The 14,449-nt window shown below is 36.6% G+C and overlaps 1 protein-coding gene across 1 annotated transcript in view; it reads right to left on the bottom strand.

The window, feature by feature from the left end:
• Window positions 1-3,284: 3,284 nt before the first annotated feature.
• The window catches only part of SH3RF1 (SH3 domain containing ring finger 1), an 86,371-nt gene continuing 75,206 nt past the window's right edge, over window positions 3,285-14,449 (bottom strand). The window contains exons 9-11 of the mRNA XM_009951831.2: window positions 12,398-12,756; window positions 10,027-10,361; window positions 3,285-3,453 (exon numbers count right to left, since the gene is read on the bottom strand). Of these exons, the coding sequence (XP_009950133.2) occupies window positions 3,285-3,453; window positions 10,027-10,361; window positions 12,398-12,756 (863 nt within the window). The remainder of the gene's footprint in view (window positions 3,454-10,026; window positions 10,362-12,397; window positions 12,757-14,449) is intronic.

Below are 14,449 nucleotides of genomic sequence, written 5' to 3'. Positions count from 1 at the left end.
TACTTCTACTGCACAGCCATGATGTTTCTGTGCACTTTTCTTCTATGGATGCACTGATGTCAGATCACAATCCTGAAAAACAAGTAAAGCTGCTTTTCTGTATTCTCTGTTCTGCATTTCCACAAGTCATGTTGCTTCACCCCCTAAATTAAGGAGAGTTAGACTAGATGCTCCTTCTTTACATAGAGGACTTAATGCTCCATCACTTACTGCTAGCAGAATCTAGCTCCTGCTCAGTCTTGACTAACAAGGAGTCTATCACAGTAGCTGAAACATTTAGAGAGTCTAAACATTTTTCCCAACACTGTTAGGATCAACTGTCTACCATTTTCCCAGCAGCCGCATACATATAGTAGACACGTAACTGCATTCAAATCAAGATATCTTAGTTACTGGCTGACTGCTGTGCACAGAAAACTTCTTCAGCTCAGACTAGTCTCTTACCACCAAACACTTCTTCCTCGAGGGAAAGCACTTCATAACTATTATGCAGCTGATAGGCTGTCGACAAGGTCAGACTAATCAGTCATGGTCAGACTGAGACGGAAGTTACCTACCTCTTCCGAAGTTACTTGCAGAAGTAAGGAGATGGAAGAGAGCAGCCAGATCCTCAGTTCTCTCTACAATTTTTGCATTATATTAATCATTCCATACTTCTAACATTATGGAATCTGAAGATTTTTTTTCTCTAAGAGCAGAAATATCCTCCTATGAATTCTGAAATTAAGTTCTGGTAATTTTATTATTTATCAAATTCTTTACAAGTATTTTACGTTTCATATTTGCATACACATTTTGATTTAGCTGTTTGCTAAGAAAATATTTATTAGGATTGGAAGTTTAACATAGTAAATCAAACACTTAACATTCACTGGACTTTAAACATAGCTATAAAATACCTTACAAAATTTTTTTATGGAACTACACAAAGCAAATGCACAGGGTTTGTCTGTTTCTACACTGAATTAATCCCAAGCCAAAACCAAAAAATAACCCCTAAAAGATCACAAAAAAGGCATGGCAAACTGCATTTTTGTCATTGTTGCACTGCTATGTAATAAGCCCTTTTTACAAACATTTACTTAATGTTAACAAAAATCAATTAAAAATGTATTCCATCTAAAAGAACTATTGGATTAACAGCTGATTTTTAACTGACCTTACACCATGAATTCTATTAATAGAGGTACCTTAGTCACTTAGTTTAAAATATGGAGAGTAGAGACAGAAAAAAAAAATTAACCTTTAGTAGTCTTTTATATAAAATGCACTAAATTTTCCAAAATAAGAATGACACACTAGTGCCAATTTATACTGACAAAAGCTGTTATCAGCTTCTTTCTAACTAAAATTCATTTCACAAAACCTTTATATATTACATGAATATTCAAGTAAACTATTTAAAAATATTTAAAAATGCAAAAAATGAATTATACAGTGTTTCTGAGAGATGGTTAATTTGGGAATGGTGTCATGTCCAACTATATATATTTCTAGATATATTTTTTATTTTTAAGACCATCATGATATTACCTGATATTGCAAGAAATCCTTGTCATTAACATTTGATATTTTTCAATGTATATCTTCAAAAAAAAAAAAAAAAAAAGGATTTAACACATCACTGTGTGCTTTTTTCATCACTGTTTCTGTGTACTGTGCGACACAATCACACTACTGGCTTCCCTTTGTAAAGTGCTGAGTAACAGCCAAATTACATCAGATTTAACTGGAGATGATTGTGCTCAGTGTCTTGCAAAAAATCACCATTAAACTGCTATAATCAAACAATTAAATAAAAAAGAACGAGTTCAGCTGAGTAGCGTGTGTGTTCACCAGTGTCAAATCCCTAACAAAACCCTGAAAGACTAACAACACTTTTCTTGCAGGCTGCATTCTTTCTATCCATCAGCTGCAAGGACATTAAAATATTTTATAGATTCAAACACCTTCTCTGGTTGAAGGCGAGTTGCTCACTAGTTTTGGTCAAGTGGCTTTTGGGAAACTTTCAGAGCAAAATAACCCAGCAACAGGAAACTGGAATGGAAAATGCCAACCATGCACAGTTACATTACTGCAGGAATTGAGTAACACATGCAAGACAAAGAAAAGGTCAGAACATACCAAAGTAGCAATGGTTAAGAAGTTAGTAATGTTTTCACAGTGTTTCACACAGCCTTTTACTTTAACACAAGTGCATCACGTACCACCACTATTGCTCAGACATTTTAAAACATCTCTTGGCCATGCAGATCAGTTTGAGAAGAAAACAGCAAATTACACCTCTTAGGCATTTTTAGACATTGAGTACAACTTAAAATTTTATTTTTATATTCAGTCTTATCAAACAGATGTTTTCAAGATATAATAATTCTAAGCGTTGGGCTTTAACATTCCTTCCCATTTTTTTGGATCCTGAGCGCGAAATGCCCAAAGAACTGGCCAAATATACAAAGCTAAGCTTTGCTCAAATAGCCAAGTTATTACATAAACAGAAGGTTCAGGGAATTTCATTGGTACTCCTAAATTTATTCCTTCCTAACCTTGAGATGAGCCTAACCTTGAGATGGTTGAATTTTATTCAGTTGTTCACATACATCTTTGCCTCCTGGAAATATTACTCTACGTGGGTGATTTATGAAGAAGTAAAACTAGACTCAAGAACACCACTGACTTTTTTTTTCTCTGTCCAAAGAACAAAATACACATTTTTTCCCCACTTGGCAAATTCTATTTGACACCACATCACCACCACTCAACATTAACTCATAAAGCAGACTTACTCCACTGTCGGACACAGCAGGGGAAAAATGTCCAGAGGATAAATGGGAGGCTCTTTATCAGATATAATTGCTTGCTCATAAGGAGAGAATCCAGCTTCCCCTTAGTTATTCATAAATTAATAATTTGTTAAAATCATAGTCACAAGAATTTTAGATATTACACAAAATTCAAGTTTAAAAAAACAAGAATAAATTAGTTACAGCCTTGTAAACAATTGTTCATTTATGTAACACACTTGGGGAAAAAACAAGTTCCTCTATATAATAAATCAGACAGTACAAGGCACACATCACACTTAAGAATCCAAAGTGATAAAACCAGCAGACGCCTTCATCTTCTTTGTTCGCTGGTGTAATTGTGCTATAGACACTGTAAAAATATGTAGATTTTTGTTTACACTACAGTCATTTGAAAATATTTCATGACTGTGCTTTTTCTGGTAAAATATTTGTGCTATTTTGCAGTACAGTATGATCTGAAGCTCTTGGGATGAAATCTTCTCAAATGTTCTCTACAAAGCTGCCGGGGAAAAGGCCAGTTTTTCCATTTCGTTGCAGAGTGCCTTTGAACCAGCCATCCTCACGTTTTTTGTGTACAAAAACGATGTCACCTTCCTTAAGTTCAAGTTCTGCTTCACTCTGAGGAGGATAGGATACCACAACCCTGTACCTGTATAATTAGGAAAAAAAAACACAAACAAACAAAAACCAAAAACCACAACTTTGTTTACGTTCCTTTTTTTTTTTTTTTTTTTTAAATCAATACTCTTAAAAATATTCCTGTATACTAGAACTTGGGAAAACAGGGAAGTGCCTAGAACTGATTGCTGAGTTTGTAACAACTTAGAAGTTAAGTACATCTTGAAGAGAAAATAACAACAGCAATGTAATGAATTTAAGTCAAATGTATTCCTCTCCTATGAAGTTTTTTTCACTAAGATTCCTGTAAAAATACCTTCAATGTTTAAATAACATGATAAAAATTGTAAACATATCTTTGGATATAAATTTGCAGACTCTTCTAGTCAGCGTGACTCAACAATATCAAGCAGTAACTGGGCATAAGTTTACAACTGTATGTTTAATACAATATTATCCCAGGGAAGGCTTTTAAGGAAAGGCAGAGAACAAAAAGAAGCAACTAACAAAACCTATTAATTTGCATTGTTGTTTTCGATTACTTTCATTAATCTCAGAAACTTTTCAGGATAGAATGCGTGTCACCTTATTTGGACAAAGATGCATCATTTGTGTACTACTATATTAAAAATAAACATTTTAAAAAGTGTTCAACTGTAATTTTCTTAAGCACCTGATTAATAAAAAGGGTGTATTTTTTCAGTTTTTCACAGTAAAGTCACTTCTCAAATATGAGTGCATTAAAAACAGGCTACATTCTTTTATCTATTTTTTACACGTGCATAACACTATCTCTTCTACCACAGTCTGAGCCACATCAACATAAAATTTAAGTGTTACAGCCCTGTAGACAATTGTGTCAACTTCTTTACCAAATTTTCTGACAGATATTGTAACTCAGTTTCTAGTTGCACAACCAATAATATCTGTGTATTGTAATCAAGTAGAAACCATGGCGGGCACTAGAATTCAAAAGCTTCTAAGATTAAAAGCCTTAAATGCAGTGCTAGATCTGTTGGACAAAATCTAATTTCCAGTTAAAAGCAGAACACTTTGTGCTTATGAAGATTACATCTTACTTACAGATTATTATCTTAATATCTTAAGTTATTATTTTAATGGATTAAGATAAATTAATGATCTGATTAATATAATCTGTTAACAACAGAGTAAGATAAATTAACAATCTGATGAAAACACAAAATAACAGGATACTTCTAGTAAAGGACAGAATACCAATCATAGCTCAATACACACGTAATAATACAAGTTAATTCTGTAATACTGAAACAGAGAAAGATACTCTCGTAGTACATTTTGTTTAAGAATATATAGGACAAAAATTAACTCCATCCATAGAATTAAAAGCATTCACAAAAGAGCAGCAGCACTGGATAAATAATTAAAGTCTCTTGGGAAATCCACGTATAGCAAATCCTATTAGGACTTAATCAGTTGTCAAATGTTATTTATTAGTGACTTATGAACTATGACTTTGTTTCAGTTATGACAATCTCCAGATTTCAGAGCACTGGCATTATTAGATTCATGCTTCATATAATTTACCAAGCCAATTACCAGATTTATTAGTGTACAGCTTCAGAATGCTCCTCATCCAACCCAGGCAGCATGGCAAATGCCAGCAATAACTTCTACCGTGGGCAACTTGGGTTTTAATGCTGACTTTGGACAGAAGCAGCAAACATTTTTAATAGACTGTAAGTTTAATTAAGACTGTAAAGTAATTGAGATAAAACAATAGCCTCTTCTCAGGCAGGACAACATAGTAAAGGATAGAGAACTGCAATAAAGCTATGAGAACTTCTACTGTTGTAATAAACAGGTTGCTTTCAGGCTGAAAATGAAACAGCACACTACCTAACACACACATAGCACTGGTTTTATCCAAAAGAAAGCCCATTAAAAAATGAAAGAAAAAAAAAAAAAAGAAAGAATACCTGCCTTGCTTAACTTGCATTCTGTCAAATCCTGCCCTGGAAACATTTGATTTGAAATATGCTCGGTTTCAGTTTCTAATGCTGCCCATCAATAACCTCTGCACTCTCCTGAACTGATAGACTAGTCTGTTCTTTCCCTAGCTGCTGCTGCTGCCTGCTGAGGGTGAAAACCAACAGCTTTGCAAAAACCCCATCTTCTCTTTGCCCTCCCTAGAGGATCACCAACTTGCACAGAAATGCTGTTGTTTTCCTGAGCTTTCCATAAAGTTTTGAACTCCCTCAATCCTGTAGTAATTTAGTACTACTCATTACTTTTACCTTCACAACTACTTTGATATCCATCTTATAATCCAATGTCTAAAACAAAGCACATCACCCCTGGTGTTAAAATGCTATTTTTCTATATTTTTCAATGTTTAATGAGAAGAAACCAATCAGGCTTTGCACCTTTAAATCACACCTCCTTCTTCTCTTGTTACGACAAGCCATCAAATTTTATGCCACCTTTTACAAATTCTGTTTGCCCAAACAGAGGTGATCAGATCCAGACTCATCACATGGTCATACAGCTGTCTATTCAGATCACATTTGGCCAGCTATAGAACAAATTCCATTTTTCCATTACCTATCTCATCATCTGCAATATACAGCCAAAACTACCAATTTCATGCAGAGTGAAAAGCTTATGCTTCAGCTCAAAAGTTCATTACCAGGTCCCTGGAGAAAAATTTACTAAGCGTGACCTGTGTTTTGGAAAAACATGTTCGTTCCCACATGTTTGAATCTTCCAAAACACTTCCTTGTTTATCTCCCTATTCAGTATTGGCAAATGTTTTCAGTGAAGGTCAAATCTGCAGATCTTTTGTGGTCACCTATTCTATAATATTTTACTGAGCCTAAGCTGCACAGTATTCATTTTCTTCTATTTTCTTTGATTGTCTTACAGTATTTTTCATTAATTTTCAAAATATTATCCTAATTCTTTTTAATCAGCTAGTGATAAAATATTAATGATAAAAATAAAAGTACTTTAGCTTCCCAGAAGCAGCCACTGTATTTGCCATCACTTCTTTCCTCATATTCCTAATGTGTCTGGCTTTTACACTTTGTATTTGTGAATTTTGGTGGGGTTTGGGTTTTTTTTTTTGAGGGGGGGGGTAATGGTGGCAATGGTCTGTCTTCACATTTCTCCATTCTACTTTTCATTTTTAATATCAGCATTTGTCACACTTTTCAGTAACGTGAAGAAGATTACATCTTTCATGAGTTTCTCCCTTTCTTCATTGCTTCTCCTTCACTAGACACAAAATACTGCTTTTCTTCCCAGCTATTTGTAGTTGATTTTGGGACAACTACCCGTGGTTTTCCTGATCACCAAGTGGATAAAAATATTTTCTCACAAGCAGAAAATTTTAGCTGAGGAAAACACAGAAAGTTGGAACTACTATTATTAGACAAATTCATAGCAACTTCTTGCTTTAGTTTCTTTTTCTTGCACTTTGAATTTTAACTTTTCAGCTCACTTGTTGTGCAGCTCTCCTGTCGGCTGAGCAGAGCTGCCTTGACTCCTACAGATGAATTAGTGCCCATCTAGGGCAGACTGATTTCTCAGCATTTCATTAACAGCATTATAGGCTGCCAGATACGATAAAACCTGCTGCCCTCTAAAGCCACTGGCCCGCTCACTGGAAGCAGATGTTACACCAGTCATTTTGTGGTGGATAAAATTACTTAGGGTCACTTTAATCACAGTACAAAATTACTACTGTCCTTCACTGTAGCTGGATGAAGGATTCATATTATACTTTAGGATATGCAGTGATGCACATTTAGGTTCAAGTTAGGTCTTGAAAAGAAATGAAAAAAGAGCTCAAAATATTCTTTTACCTCTTGTCACAGCAAAAACTAAACCCCTCAGATAACCAAATTACTGTGTATTCACAGCATAACATGGCTCCTTCTGGGAACTGCAGGGAGTTGGGTGTCCTGTCTCTTTTAATGAAAAGACAGTGAGCCTTGGCCTTGTCAGAGCTACATCAATACAAGAAATCACAACATCCCAAGACAACTTGTGTCTTGGAAGGAGAATCAGAAGGTATGACCAAACACCACTGCAGAATCTTAGATGACAGGAATCCTCCAAACTGGATGCAAGGCTTGGCTGAAATTTCTGTTTAACTTCTTTGCTCCTTCTGTACAAGGAACATATGAAAGACCATGGGCCACAGTGAGCAACCAGCCTAGTTCACAGAAGAAGAGTGAATATAGTAATGGGAGCTACAGAGGAGACCTGCACCAGTAAGATGGAAAGGAATGTTACCCTTTTCCTTTCCTTTAGCGAAACAGCCACTGGTATTAAGCACCCATCTGCAAATGCATGTCACAAAGAGCTTGTTTGCTATCAAACAAATCAAATGCCCATCCATTTATTCTGTATGTTTAGAAACAAGTTGACAATTTTTACTTCCAATTTTCTGTAGAACATACAGGAAAAACATCCACTAGGCAAACTTGTAATTCTAGTGAATGGAGATACAGTGGGATTAGAGTAAAAATTTGATACTGCACCTTAAAGGAAGCAAGGAGTTTGGGGAAAACTCCATATCCAAACAGGAATATTTTCAAGTGCTTTCCAGGGTTAAACCAGCTACTTTTGCTCCTAATTCATGCAGAATAATCAGCAGAATCTCACTCCTAAATCCTCTAGTCACCTTTGAAAATAAAACTTGAACACTAATAATTACACTGCAAAGCCAGTCAGAATAGAAAGAGTACTGTTTCTTTTTCAAAGACTCTTTTCCAGATTGTAGCCTGTGATTGGAATTGTCATATGGAAGTGCAGAATAATCTTAGCAGGGGATTTCTCTGTTCTTCAGCTTTTTGTTGAGCTTATCCTCATGTGTATTCTCCTCCTCAACCCCAAAGTTTCACTGAAGATATTATTGCATCATCAGTATGTTTCTTAGTCACCCCTTCTTCCAGACTAATGAAGATTAATCAATGCTTATAAATTACTTTTAAGATATTGAGTACAATGTGAGTAGTAAGTATTATTAAGCAACACTTTTTAAGCAATTCGGGCTAAGGAAATGGAAACGTGACAAGAGCACATTGGTAGGAAAAACATTAACCCTGCCCTGAAAAGGACAAAGGTAACATTTGAAATTCTATTTAAATACATTGACCAAAATATAACAATTCTGCATGACTACCAGGGAGAATGATCTTGTGGTAGCACTTCTCTGGGAGCAATTATCACTTAGATAATAGTAAGGATATAGACATATATTAAAAAGAATGTTTGAGTGTATGTTCTTACTAGATCAATAAAAATATACAGCATGATTTTCTGTAATGGGTTCTGAAAAAAAAGATTTCCATCATGGAAGTGAAAAAACTACTGTTTGTGAGGATGCAAAATAGCTTTACACAAATATCTGCTGGTCATGCCAGAATCAATGTGATACTATTTTCACATTCAAAGCATAAAAACATATTACCGTGCCAAACAGATTTACGATAATGTGAAAATAAATTACATTACTCTTAAAGAAAAAAGTCTTTCAGGTTTTATTTTCCATCTGTAAGTGTAAATCTACTTCAGAAATTCAGTAGGAAATAAAAATTTCCTGCAGGGAAATTGCATAGAAACAGCCATAAACTTTTTTAAAAAATATTAAAGGTATGACAGAAGTCAAATAAAAGACCAAGTAGAAACTTATACAGCGTCCAGCTCTTAATACATGGATATAGGTTAAGATCAACGGGCCTCTGGAAATACAATGGTATGTCCACACACCATGAGTTAACAGTGTCAGAACAAAGTCTACAACAGTCAGCATGAATCAGTTCAGTCCTAAAGCTGTTAACATTCCAACTCTACTATTTTTTTTTCCTGTATGCCACACAATCCTATAGCTACTGCAGAAGAAATCCTATGACACTCCTCATATTGCTTGACTACCACCAGGGACAACGAAAGGAGACAGGAGTTGTAAAACTGCCACTTCCTTCACAGTCCGTGCAATCTACTGAGAACTTCAAAGTTTGAAAGTAATAGGTGGACACAGAAGAAGAGTGATAGAACTTTAAAGCAACTGCCTGGCAGTTTCAGAGTTCAGACAACTACGTGTTTTTCAGGCTCACTTGCCAGGACACAGAGACTGCCCTAGAGCTAGCTATGTGGAGTGCACAGTAACAGGGCATTCGGGCAGTAAACGTATCTTTGCATCAGCTGAAGAAATCATGTATTAAGCCTACTCATAGATAAGGATCTCATTCACCATATACTTAGGTTGGCAGTTATGCACTCCTAATAATCTTAAAGGACTAACCTGACATTCATAAATGCAAGAATATAATGTGTGCGTGTTTTGCAAAGTAGGAGGCCTGTTTCATCTACCTCAGTTCTCATACCAAACCTGTGATCACCAGTTTTGAGTGTCTATTCAATCCAAAACCTCAAAGCAACACAAAAAGTAAACAAACATGAGTGTTAGTTGATAAGCATATAAAGCACTGTTAAAAAAGTAAGCTTTATCTTGCTATAAAATTTTAGCATTTTGAGGCAGTTCCAATTACACACTGCAAGTGTCAGTGCATTTTTTTCTTGGTTTGCCTGAGTCTAGCTGCGTAGGGTAATTTACCTTTCACAGACGAGAGGCCTGGATTCATTCAGGACCGGACCCAGGGATGAGCAAGGCTGCCGAGGCGGCGGTGCTATTGGAACAGAGGAATCCAGGGAACTTGTTTTCCGATGCAGTGTCTCCTGTGCCAGCCCAGAGACCTCACTGTCAGTGGGACAGGATCCAGCTTTGCTGTGACCACCTGCCGACGGAAGCTCTGGCCCAACTGCACCTTGCAGGGCTAACTCTGCTGCTGCTTGCTCAGCCTCCAGTGTTGGTGATGCTGGAGGTGACAGTCGGGGCTTGCGTTTAGTGGATGCTCCAGAAAGCAGTTTCAGCAAACCTTTTTTTTCTTTCTGTAAACCAAAAGCAGTGCCTCATTTTAGAACAGAAGTCTCCCATGAAAAGTTGAACACTGCCTTCTGACAGATGCCACCACGATCAGAGACGACTCGGTAAATTATGAAGAGATATTTGAGATTGTACAAATGATAAAAGATGATTAGGAAAACTATAAAAGAGAAAGATAATTATTAAAATTCTGAAGAGAAAAACAGTAAGTCATTTAGACCATAAGCCAGCTAAGTCCTTTTGCTTAGTTAAGTTAAGGCTTACCTTAAAAGCCAATGGCATTGGACCAAAACGTCTAGAAAAAGGAGTGAGGAGTTATATTCCCACAATGGGAATCTAAGTAGTAACACATGGAAGTTTCTAGGAAGGCAGAAAGAGTAATTTCAAACCAAGCAGGGAGAAAAGTCTGCCCTAGAGGCTGCTGTTTAGATAAGTGTCTTTTATTTATCCTCCTTCAGTAAGGAAAGGCCGCCTTCATCATTTAACTGAAATTTGCCACAAGGGGAATGCATTGTGATTTGCTGCTCTGCTGGAGGGGAGAATTGTAAACATTCTTTTTGCTTGTCCAGACAGGAATCCCTGAAAACTATTACTTACCCTGGAGAGAACTATTTAAGTAGCTTTTGTGTTTCTTGTCTTTTTTTTTTTTTTTAAGGGGTGTGGCACTGATCTTCTTACCAACCCTTTCACTGAGTGAATTTAGTGCTTATGAGAGGTGCCAGATTGTAAGCCCTAGAGACAAAAACAAGCTATTTAACCACAGAAAGAGAAAAGCATGAGCAAAGTGAGATTTTTATTATAACTTGGGATGCAGTGGAATTGGTGAACTGTGAATGAAAAATCGTCTGTCCTCCTTCCAAGTCTCCAAAAACTTAAAGCTACCTCAGCAAAGAACTGCTGTCTAGCAAACGTGAAACAAGAGAAACTCAAAGAAATTAACATAGTCCAAACATGTTAGCATCTTTAACCTTAAACTGTAACTTAAGTTTTCTAAAAGCCTTGCCTAAGGGCATCTCAGTCTGATTTCAGTGGCTATGGCTAAATTGTAAAACAAAGTTCTAGGTACCTTCATTCAACAATAATCCACAAAAATAACTAAAAGTGGGTGAGATTAGTGTACTCTCTCTGATTAAAACCCTCATAAACTTCATTAAGAAGTGCACGTGGGTGAAGAGCAGCAAGATAAAGTCTAAAACATGTGACATGCAAAGTCACCAAAAGGAGAAAAACAGTAATTCTAACTACACCACAACTGTAAAGCAAAACCAGATAGAAAGTTGGAGGAACGTTTCTGCCTACAATATAACCTAATCACATTGTTTGTTGGACAGTGACAATTAGTTTAGACACAGAGGAATATACTTCAAATAGAAGGAAGGAAAGCAGAATCACTACAGTAGTCTACTGATCTACATTTAGAAAAGACGGAGTTATGTGCTTTTTTTTTCATAAACATTGATGGTAACATGTTTTTCACAATCTGTGTGTCTGCTTGATAAGGAAGGCAACCTAAAAGAATACTGATTTTCACTAATTATTAGGTTTATTTTATTAGACTGACCTTTTTATGTTCCCAGAAGTTCATGGGTTTTTTTCTTTTTCTTTTTTTGCATGACAGGCTTATTATTTACAGACCCTTACTGGTAACACTTGCTAATCATACAAGTTTCTAAAGCATTCAGGAAACTGACTTCAGGTAAAGAAAAACAAAATACTTAAAATTCCAGCAGTCAATCTAATAGTTCTTCCAAACTTTATCCCTTCATCTTTTGTTTTTTCCTGCTAAAGGCATGAACCTGCTACCCTATTTTAACCCTTCTCCAAGCTATGCTCTGTATTTTATCCATCCTAAATTACTCTTGTATGGCCAAGAATAAACTTGCCCATAGCTGTAGTCACAAAATGGCTGCCTGACTTTCAGGCCTAGTCTTAACCTTACAGTGCTGCTATTCAGCAAATGTAAGAAAAAAATACAGATCTCTTAAAAGGCTGCATGATGAAAATGGGAGAATTCAAGGGAATGATCTTACTCTCTACCCACCTTGCCATCCTTGTCTGCTTTACTGACAGCAGCATTTCCACCAGCTGCTAAAGCACTCTCTGGAGATGCAGGAGCTCCAGGGTGAGTGTTTGCAGTTCTTCCGCTAATATCTCCCTCCAAAGATGAAGTAGCAATGCTGGGAGAATTCAAAGAAGCTGCTGCACATGCCAGTGGGACAGTTGAGCGGTTCACATTCACAGCCGTGACATAAGTGGCAGTATTTGGAAGCTGGGGCTGGAGCTGCTGGGAGGCAACAGAGTGGTGGGGAATGATCACAGCTGCAGGGATAAGGCATGTTGGACTCTGTGCTTGTATGGGTGTGACTGCTGCCGTAGGTCTTTCTTGACTGTGTGCAGCAACTAGAACAAAAGAATAAAATGTGACAGTTCATCTTTTCACAAGACACACAAAGTGAGGCACAGTCACTGTGTTACAGATAATCAGTCATAAGAAGCTTCGTTCCTACCTTCGTAACTTCCATTTATATTACTATAACTACATCTTAGATAGCATCAAATTTATCTCACCAGGCAAAAGCAGCAGCATGTGCTGCCCTGCTTGCACCAGTATGCAACAGAAGATTAACAGCACTGCAACTATTGTGGAGAAATCCAAGCAGCTAAGTAAAATGCTTTACATGAAAGACAGAAGATTACATTTCAGTTTGTAAGAGGTAGCTAAATACCGCCTGAAACCTGTCTGTTCCTTTTAATATGCTGTGTAGTTGTCAGGGCATATAAAACAAAGTAGGAAGAAACACTCCTTATAGAAGCTGCTAAAAATGTAATTGGATTGTTTTCCCTAAACTATTCACAAAACCCACAACAGATTTAGTGGGTCTTTCAAACAATAAGTACAGTGGCAATTACTGCTATGAGTAGTTTCTCTGAAAAAATGCAAGCTATTGTCTCTTGTGATATTTAAATATAGACGTGGATTTACTCATACCCCTGTGAAATAAAAGGAACATCTACGTTGGAAGTTGGAGAATAGCACAGGTTTGAATACACTAACCCGGCCTGCAGCCTAGCTGCAAAGCACAGACCTCTGCATGAACTAATTTATCCTGTCCAAGAAGCAATTATAGTTACATGGTCAACCATACATGCTTTTGGATCATTTCAACAGCTTGGGTATCCCTGCACCACTGGGTGGTATAAAGTGCAGACATCTTAACCAATAATATGAGGCAAAATGCAGCATCCTAGTGCTGCACAGCCTCTTTCCTTCAAATACTCTGAAACTTACTATCTAAGTAGGGGTCACCCCTCTAGCTTGGTGCATGTACATCCCAAATATATCAATTCACTCTGATTTTTCAGATACTAATTAGAGTTTCAGGCTTGTTATAAGTGATAAGCCTCTAGCACTTGCTCTCTTTATTCTGCTCTCCTCAAATTCCCCTGGTAATTTGGTTAGATTGCATCAACTATGTATTAGAGAAGACTGACGAAGTTAACAAATTTGATATAACAATCCTACAGTATTATACCAAATTACAATCTTAATGATAAGAAACACTAATGCTTTCTTAAAAAGAAAGCACCACTAAATGCTATGTCTATTTTTTGATACATAACCTCTTCCCCTGTAGCAGACTTCCAAACTCTGAGTACCATGAACATTGCAAAAAGGAAGATAAAGGAAGTGCAGCAAGATATTTTGTAAAAAACAATTATTAACGCTGCCTTTGTTCATGAGACAAAGTCAGTTTTCTTACAAGTAGCTGTTATTCTTCAAGATACGTCTATACTTATACGCAGTTAATGAAGTACAAGCATGGAATAGCTTTCTGGTTTTGTTTTTTTATCCCTGATGGAATCTATAGGAAAAAATACTTCAAGTCACCCTGTTTTCATACAGTTCATTCTTTAATGAAATAGGCAGAATACACATTTTCTTCCCAGTTCCTTCCAACCAAAGAACGCATACCCCCTCAGCGAGGGTGATGTCAAGCAATGTCTCACTAAGATCATTTCAAGAAGGGTACTTGAAGTCCTGAGCTAAACTGTAACTGAAGAACAGCCCTGCAAAATGCAGCATTGATCTGTG

The sequence above is a fragment of the Leptosomus discolor genome, chromosome 4 (genome assembly GCF_034619465.1).
Source record: "Leptosomus discolor isolate bLepDis1 chromosome 4, bLepDis1.hap2, whole genome shotgun sequence".
NCBI classification, from domain to species: domain Eukaryota; kingdom Metazoa; phylum Chordata; class Aves; order Leptosomiformes; family Leptosomidae; genus Leptosomus; species Leptosomus discolor.
This window is presented reverse-complemented; position numbering and strand designations above follow the sequence as displayed.